Below are 9,146 nucleotides of genomic sequence, written 5' to 3' on the forward strand. Positions count from 1 at the left end.
GGACATTCAGCAGTGAAAATAAAATCAAAACCATGCACATCGTTTAAATGATCATATTGCATATGATTACGACAAGCTTTTGATGTTTTTTCTTTGTAGCGAACACAAAGTCTTGTGGGTGAGAATAAATGTTTAACAGTGTCAGTATAACAACTCCAGCATGTGCTTTTACATGGCTGCGCAAAAATTGTTTAATCGGATCATAATGATATTGAGATGGCTATTTTGAGATAATGCCTGCTGTTTGCAATAAATACTGTTCTGTGTGGTAAATGCTGGATGTGAAAATACCAGATATAATAGCATGTTTATTACTCCAACTCATAACTTCAGTCAATTGACAATGGTCAATAGACCATTCTGCAGTTATACGATTATTAGTCATGCTGAATCATTAAAAGCAGTTAAACTTCTCTTTATAATGCATGATGTTGTTAATTCTTTGTAGGTGTCCATATGATAGTGCCCTCTGGCTTTCGGAGGAGATTTCCCACTGGTCACACAATTGTGCTTCTTTAAACAGAAGTAGAACGCGTGACTTGAACCAAAAACATAGTTGTAACTAATATAACTGTATTCGTGGTAACTTGAATTATTTTTAGATTATTATGGGCTTTGTATTTCTTTCATTCTGAGACAATTAAAAGCTAGCTGCTCAGTCCAAATGAGGCCCTTAAAGGACCTACAATGCTTCAAGTAAAGTCAAAGAACAAACTGGTGTGACACTTTCCTACAGAATTACTGCCAAAATGCAGTTGTTTGGAATTTCAGGAGTTCCAAACGGCTTGCTAAAGTGTTCCTGAACAATTCTCTTCCTCAAATAGAGCTACTATTGGTCAGAAAAAAATTATACAATAGATGTGCTCTGGAGCTCCTCCTTCTTTGATGATACCATTATTCTTCTTGCTTTAAAGCAACATACAATATAAAGTGCTAGTTAATCAAAGGTGACACAATATAAATGGAGTAGTGAAGCTCATGGAAACATTTGCATCATTATTATCAGATGCTTTCTTAACTGCCATTTTAATAACTATATATGATCGATTCAGAATAGTTACATATACAGCTTAATGCTTATATTGTGCCTTGGGCGATTTTCAGGTTTTTAAATGTTTGATTTTTGTGGATTAAGTAAGCTAAATTGGCCATGGTGTATGTGTGTGTATAAATGTGTATGGGTGATTCCCAGTGCTGGGTTTTGGCTGTGGCTGGAAGGACATCTGCTGCGTAAAACGCATGCTAGAAGTTGGCGGTTCATTCCTTCTGCTGTGGTGACCCCTGATTAATAATGAGACTAAGGCGAAGAAAAATGATTGAATGAATGGTCCTATAAGACAAAAGGTTTCATAATTGAACTAGACTAAAAGGGTCTACGTGTGTGTCAAAAGGTATGATGTGGTAAAAAGTCTTGCCCTGCATCAGCCATTAGTGCTTGTTCTCATCTCTCTTGCAGTATTATGCAGAGGGTGGAGCACAGATGTGCTTTTGAGAGAGCGAAACATGAAGGAGATTGCAATTGGAAGAGCACGTCAGAACTTGCCACCACCTCTGGCTCAGGATCTTCCTGGACACACAGAAAGACTGGGTACCCCCTCCCAGTCTTGTTTTCTCTCTTTTTTTCTGTTATCTCAGAAGGGCAGAAGAATTATGGCTGAAGAGGAGGAGGGTCATGTGACATGGCAGCAGCTGCTACACTGAACGTTTGACTTGGTGAAAGGGGATTGGGTTTGTGTGTAAGCTCCAAACGTTCTTTGTGAAAGAGCGACAGTTTGTGAACAAGGAAGTAAACGGAGACTGGAATGTGAACACGGTAGCGCTTTACATCTGTGCTGTGTGTGAAGGGTCAGTCTGAGGATCAGTGTTTCAGTGCTGCTGCTGCTGTTGTTTGTTTCATTATTAATTGCTCTGAGCGGTTCGTGTGGAGTGCCGTGGGTGAACAGGTCTTAAGAGAGATTCTCTGTCTGCCTGTCTCTCTCGCCCCTTGTTTTACTGAAATGGACTTGGATCTGCGATTAGCTCTAAAACAGGCCCTTGTTTCCATGGACCGTATTATGGTCCGTTTCCACTGAGTGGTATGGTACGGGTCGGTATGCTTTTATTGCTGTATTCACTGTCAAAAGACACCTAAAAGCGAACTGTACTGTACCACTTTTTGGGTACCCGTTTTAAAGGGTACCTAGCACGACAAAAGGGTATCAAAAGGTGAAGCTGAACGCTATTGGTTTACAGAGAAGCGTCACTAGTGCATACACAAGCCAGGAGAATGAAAGCCGAAACATTACACCGTAATAATGTATATATATCATAATAATGAGCCATGGTCGACCCAAGCTCAAACAAACCTTGTCGTCATCTTGATGAACAACCACAAAGCCAAGAAGAACAAAATCTGTGTGTCCTGTTGTTTTACGATGCCGTCTGAAAGCGGTAGCGGTTTTACTTTCTCCATAGAGCTTGCGTGCGCATCTGTATTTGACATAACAAACTTCTTGAGATCATGATAATAACGTGCGCATGGTTATTGAAGTGCTTCTGACATCCATTCCTTTCAGAAACGGATAAGCGTGAGAGTGAAGTGCGAAAAAACTAAGGAGCAAACAATTCTTTCACCAACCTAAAACGTGAACAAAGTGCCATGTTTAACTATTATCATCACGTTTTTACTATTATGAACTAGAAATGACATAATACTACCTAACAAATGGTTACATGTGCTGGTGAAGATAAAAGATACAATCGAGAGATTTGCACTGACTGTGGGCTATGTTGCGTTATGTTTTTCAACCCAAATAAGGACTAAACGTATGCTGTGTGTAGTTTTTCTGTAATTAGTAAAATTTCGAAGACTGTAAGGGTCTGTACGTGTTCATAAATGTTGCATTTATTTATTTATTTATTTTATATAATTGCAGATGCTACAGTAGGCTATTTTGCAGCCTATCTGCAGTTATAATCAAATCCTGTTCATAGAAAGATTAGTAAGAACATTTATACAGAAGTGTGTGTATAAACCATCTTTTTTTTTTGTGAGAAGTGCTTCTCATATGATATGTGAACGACCCATGTAGCTTTACTTTGACATTTCCTCGAGTGAGAAGGACATTGACTGAAACTTTCTGTCACACCACGCCCACCATTGGTACCCTTTTGTCAGTGGAAACGCAAGCCTGATGAAGGTGACCCATACTGTACTGTACTCAGTGGAAACAGGCCATTACTGTATATACTTCCCACAAACAAACCAAACATAGAACATCTTGGTCTTTGTTGTTTTTTCTTAGACATATTTGGTAATTTTATAAATTTTATAACAGCATCTAATGGTCTTTTCATGGTTGTGGTGTATCTAGAAGTATATTGAGCTTGATTGCTCTTAAAATGACTATCAGATTATCAACTGCATTTCTCCAGATTACATTCCAGATTCTTAGTGGAGGTATAACCTGCCACGTTTGGAATGTATATAGATATCTGTGTTTAATGGTGATTGGTGATTTTGATGATTGTTGAAGATTGTGTGTGTGAGTGTGTATGTGTGTGTGAATGCTCACAGACAAGCATGCTGTCTGTGACCTTGGGCATAACCTTTGACTTCTTTCACTTCACCTCTATCCTGCAGCTGTTGGGCACAGACAGCTGTTTTTATGTGTGTTTGGGTGTGTGTGGTTGTCCTCAATGAGTCAGTATGGGGTCCTTGTATTTCCTATGTATTGCTCCTAATATCTCACTCCATTTCTCTGTCTCTCTCAGGCATGAGCCATGAGCCAAAGTCACCATCGTTAGGCATGATTTCAACGGCGACCCGCACCACGGCGACCGTCAGTCCCCTCACCCCGTCTCCCCTCAACGGTTCTATTGTGCCCAATGTCAGTCCTGCCTCTCAGTCCGCCCACTCGGGATTCGCTGCTGCCCTCCGCAAGCTGGCCAAGCAGGCAGAGGAACCCCGAGGTAAGCTGTGACCCCCTGACATTTGATCTCTGACCCATGTGTCAGTGCTTCAAGGACACAGATGCATCCTTGCTATCCTCTCCTCATTGCTATGATAATGACCCTTTAGCGGAATTCAAATTAGACTGAATGAAGTCTGCTGCAAGTCCTGGTCATGTTTAGTGACCCATTTGAGTTGGACTGCAGTGTTTACTGTGACATCACCTCAGTGGGGTTAGTAGTTCATGGCTCGGGTCATGAGCTGATGGTGTTGGCTCCCAAGGGAAGATTGGCTGAAGAACTTTGTATGCCAAGTTGGAAGCTTAAATGAAGCTATTTATAAAACCAAGCTAACATGTCTTGAAGGAAGTTCTGATCGTGCCTACTTTGTTATTGCCTTCATTGCTAAAGCCTTCCATTTATTTCCAAATTTTCAAAGTAATCCTCAAAAGCTTGATTAGCCTCAGTTATGTTTTAGTAGGGAAGGAGTTAAACTCTGCATGTTAATGGGTCCACATGAGAAGGGTTAAAGACCTGTACAATTTATTGCTTTGGGCTGTTTAGAGATCAGACATGAAAGTGTGGTGTGAAGAGGGGAAAGGGATCGACAAAGGACCTCAAGCTGGCAATTGAACTCAGGCCACTGGAGGCACAGCTGCCCAATATGTCGGTGTGTTGTCCACTAGGCCATCAGCTCCAGTGAGGTTTAATGATGTGTACCAACTATGCAAACCTTTAATTTATACAAATGGCTTGCTTGAAATGAGACACAAGTAGACAAAAAGTTAAAAACGTACTCGCTTAGAAGATGCCTTTTTATGATTATTATTTTAGCTCATCTATCACCAATTCAAAACATAGAGGGTAGTGGATTATCAAAAAAAGAACAAAAATCTCTATGCTACTAGGGCTGGGGGATAGTACAAAAAAAATAGATCACAATATCATGTTTTATATATTATTTGATATTGGTAACTATTGAATCATTTTTAACAATTCATTTAGGATTATTTGTATTTTTTTATTTAACTATTTTATTTTAATTTACCAAAATTACTAAGGCAAATAGTTTAAAAACAAAAAAATATTTCAGCAAAATATCTGATCTCTTTATAATAAAATAAACAAATTTTAAAGAGACTATTAAACTTGATAAATAAAATGTTACAAAGTTTGTGCTTTGGTAGCGTAAATACTGAACAATAAAAACTTTAAGGTGTAAATAATAATAATTATACAGTAAACCTCAAACTCTGTCAACAACACAAGTTATGATAATCAAATCTGAGCTTTCAAGTAAAGGAACTAACCATTATTATTCAAATACATATCACAACATTACAAATCCTGTAATCCTGTGCTAAAAAGTCTTGCAGATGGGGAGCTAGTGGCAGTGATGCACAAGAAAAGAAACCAAAAAGCCACTCTAGTGACATCCTTACATCCTTTTTTATTTACAATCTATTCACTGATGCTAGCCACCGCACTTTTTTTTCGCATGTGTTGTTATTCTGCCCTGAATTGACAAGCGTGTGTGCGTGGATTTCCTTGATCATTTACAATGGACTTTGTGCTCGCGTTCCACTGGTGTCTCTCGTAACTAGGTGACCATCAACCATTTTCTCAGAGGATGACAAATGGACAAGTCATTGCTGCAACTCTGATGCAAGTTCATAGAGAAAAGTAAAAATCACTGCAGTGTTTGTCTGAGGTAATTATTCTGTTGTTATTACTGAAATATGCATGTTCCATACAAATTGTGAAGCAGATTGTTTAGTTCTACTTACATGAATCGTGGTATGCTTGCTGCATTCACAAAAGTTTAGATGTTTGCCAGTGGAAAATGTGTGCGGTTCACGTGCACCTTGCTCCCTAATGCACGTCGTGCAAGTCGCGCGGCTCCATTGGAAATGACTAACTTTCACCCTAAGCCTATTTACACTGCTTCCAAGGAGCTCGCTCAGCAGACACATTTTTATAAAATTATAGCGCTTCATACTGAAACTACATACTGAATTTTTTTAATCAATATTGACAATGGTGTTCAGTCAATAAATATTGATACTGATTTTATCGCCCAGCCCAACATTTTAAATAAATATTGACATTTAATTAATATTTCCATAAAGTTAAAAGACAGCAACAAAAAAAGATCTAATAAACCCCCACCCTATTGCGAGATGTGTTTAGAATGACAGATCCTCTTTCACATTAACTAGATCACATAACTTGCTGCTATATGCCCACATAGTGGTGTTTTCTACAGATAATGCCATCGTGTAAATGTGGAATGTACATAAACAAAATTATGGACTTTTTTTAAATGATGCTTGGATGTGTTTGTAGATAGCGCCTCAGGAAGGAAGTAGGCTTTTACAGTCTCCCATAATCTGTAGTGCACCTCACGCTTCCTGTCTTCTCCTGCCTGTCCCCTGGTGTGAGCTGGTGTGAGCAGACCCAGGAAGAGAGGGAATGCTTTGGGCTGATGGCTCCAGCACCCTGCTGTGAAGAATGACCTCACAGGACATTGATGTTATCTTGTCTAAGACCCAAAGTATGTTATGTTTTGAAGTTGCAGAGCTCATAGCCATCCAAACCCATACTCCATATGATGCTATGCTTACAGTAAACACATTCTGTGCTGATGACAAAGTCCACATCATCTGCACTGTAAAAACTAAAGTATACTTTATTATTTTGACTTGCACACAGCTTGCACACAGCTAGCGGTGTTCCATCACCTGTTTTGACTCTGCCTTCTGTTTCTTTTTCGTTGTGTCTGTCTCCGTGTGTGCCTGTGGGTGGTGTTTAAAAACAGACAGCTGATGCACACTATGATTAGGTCACTCACACTTTTAAAAGCAGTTCTGGAAACGCCTCTGCCCAGTGTCTGTCTGATTTGTCTCTGGTCCAGACAGCTGTAGGTGGGCTGCAGGAGTTTACAGACTGGCCCAGTGAGTGATGCATAACCTGAAATTTGGCAGGTAGAGTGTAGGCTGATTTCCAGCGTCGCTCCACTTTATTTTATTTCAGTTATTTTAGAAGCAATTATTTTGTATGTGAACGTGCAGTTTCCATGGGTAGATTTTGTGTTAAAAGATGCATCAACATGCTTAAACCAATGTTTGAATACATAATTAAATGTGAAATAAATTAAGATCGAGCTAAAGAATAAATACCACATGATTGATTATTTAAAAAAACACACACACACACACACATATATATATATATATATATATATATATATATATATATATATATATATATATATATATATATACACTAAATGTATATATATAAACATGTATAATAACTAAAATGTATTTAATTCATAAAATGCATTTAATCAACTGAGTTTAGTGCAGATCATTAAACGTAGTTCTTATTGTATTGGTATTCCTTTAATAATTTAACAGAACAGTCATAAAATGAATACTTATAAAATGTATTAATGTTTATGTATTCTTATGATCATTTAATTTATTTCCATGGTTAATTTTATTTTTTATATCTCCTTCAATGAGATGAAATGGGGTGGTCTTTAGTGCATTACAAATTAATCTGTACTGCAGTTAAATATTTTAGGTTGCCTACTAGAAACTGAAAATAGTTGCAGTAAGCAGCACCTCTAGTGTTCCTTTCTGAACACAGCCAATCTGTTTCTCTCACAGCAGGTGTGGTGTGTGTGTGTGTGATTAATTAGCTGCTCCATGTGGACTTGGATATTAAAGGACTCATCCTTTTTTTCAGCAGAGACAGAGACACAAGAGTGGATGGGAGGAGTGAGTCTCTAGTTCTGGTTAAAAGGAAAGCGGCAGACGTGGATGTGGGGGTAGGATGAGGTGCCCTGTTTTTTTTTTTTTTTTTTTTTGTGGCTCTCTAGTTGGAGAACAGGCTGTCTGCGCTCACACACACAGGCACACGCATACCTGAAAGTGCCTCACAAGCTGGTGACATTTTATGGCATCATAGAGATGCTCCAGTTGCAAAGTCTGTTCTGAAAGGTGCCAAGCATCCTGAGAATGCTTCAGAGAGGGTGATTCCTTTGAATATTTCCAGGGAATATGTGGCAGTCCTAGAATGCATATGACAAACTCAGTGAAAACATTTAGAAAGATGATAGACAAAGCAAAAATAAATATTTGGCTAAAAAATGAATCATTCATTCATCCATTCATTAGGGTTAATAGATTGTTAGGTTTTTTACGTGCTGCTACAATCACTAACATTAAAGATGTTGTATAGACCAACAATGTATATAACTTAAACAGTGAAATTTATAATTCATACTAGACCAGATAGACTCTTTTGCAATGTATTATATTTGTAGCAATGTTTTAGCTTTGAATAATAGAATTATTTGGACACCACTAAAACGTCAAATAAGAACAGTGTGAGTTATGGGAGAACTGTTGGCAATTGAGTTGGTACGTTACAGATTATTTCTGTATATTTGCACTATTTACAGTTTGTTTTTATGCTGGATGTGAAAATATGGTAGCTAACCACAGCTTCAGTGGGAACGGTGTACATTTGGGTACATAGATATTAGGGTTGGGTCTATAGATGATGCCATCGTCCATAGCCGATGGCTGATAAACATCACGATCCTGAGAAGTGATTGACAGGTGGTAATTTGTGTGTAAATTATCTTTATTTATTTATGAGTTGGTTATAGGTAAAACAAAGACCATGCAGGTCAGATAGTTGAAACGGTAGGCTACAAATAGTTAATTCGGTATGAATTAATTCATTATTCATGAACAATTATTTCACCGCCACCTACAACGATGATGCCATCGTCCATTGTGATGTTTCGCATTAGATATCGCACGATGCCAAATTGGTCGACATCGCCCAACCATAATAGATGTATTTATGCTTGTGTCATTACTGTATTGCATTTTAGAATAACAGAGTACGTACTTACTCTGCTTAGTCTCTAATTCTGAGGTTGCCATAGCACAATGAACCACTAATTCCAGCAAGTTTTACGCAGCGGATGCTCTTCCAGATGCAACACAGGGCTGGGAACACACACACACACACACACACACAAACATACATTACGTAGAATTTAATTTGTTCAATTCACCTATACCACATGTCTTTGGTCTGTGTGGGAAATCAGAGCATCCAGAGGAAACCCATGCGAACATGGGGGGAACATGCAAACTCCACACAGAAATGCCAACTGACCCAACTGGTACTCA

The 9,146-nt window shown here is 38.4% G+C and overlaps 1 protein-coding gene across 16 annotated transcripts in view; it reads left to right on the forward strand.

Moving 5' to 3' along the window:
* gse1b (Gse1 coiled-coil protein b) overlaps window positions 1-9,146 on the forward strand; it is a 321,762-nt gene that overhangs the window by 281,208 nt on the left and 31,408 nt on the right. For 9 of the 16 annotated variants that reach the window (XR_012393753.1, XR_012393752.1, XM_009293638.5 and 6 more), the window contains one exon: window positions 3,754-3,951. The exons of 4 other annotated variants lie outside the window; for them this stretch is intronic. Coding sequence is in view for 7 of the 12 variants with exons in the window: in XM_009293638.5 (XP_009291913.2) it covers window positions 3,754-3,951 (198 nt within the window). In the remaining 5 variants the exon portion in view is untranslated. Of the gene's footprint in view, window positions 1-3,753; window positions 3,952-5,539; window positions 5,642-7,681; window positions 7,766-9,146 lie in introns of those variants that run through there. 3 more of the 16 variants (XM_073929392.1, XM_073929391.1, XM_073929390.1) reach the window with 3 other exon arrangements.

The sequence above is a fragment of the Danio rerio genome, chromosome 18 (assembly GCF_049306965.1).
Source record: "Danio rerio strain Tuebingen ecotype United States chromosome 18, GRCz12tu, whole genome shotgun sequence".
Lineage (NCBI taxonomy): Eukaryota > Metazoa > Chordata > Actinopteri > Cypriniformes > Danionidae > Danio > Danio rerio.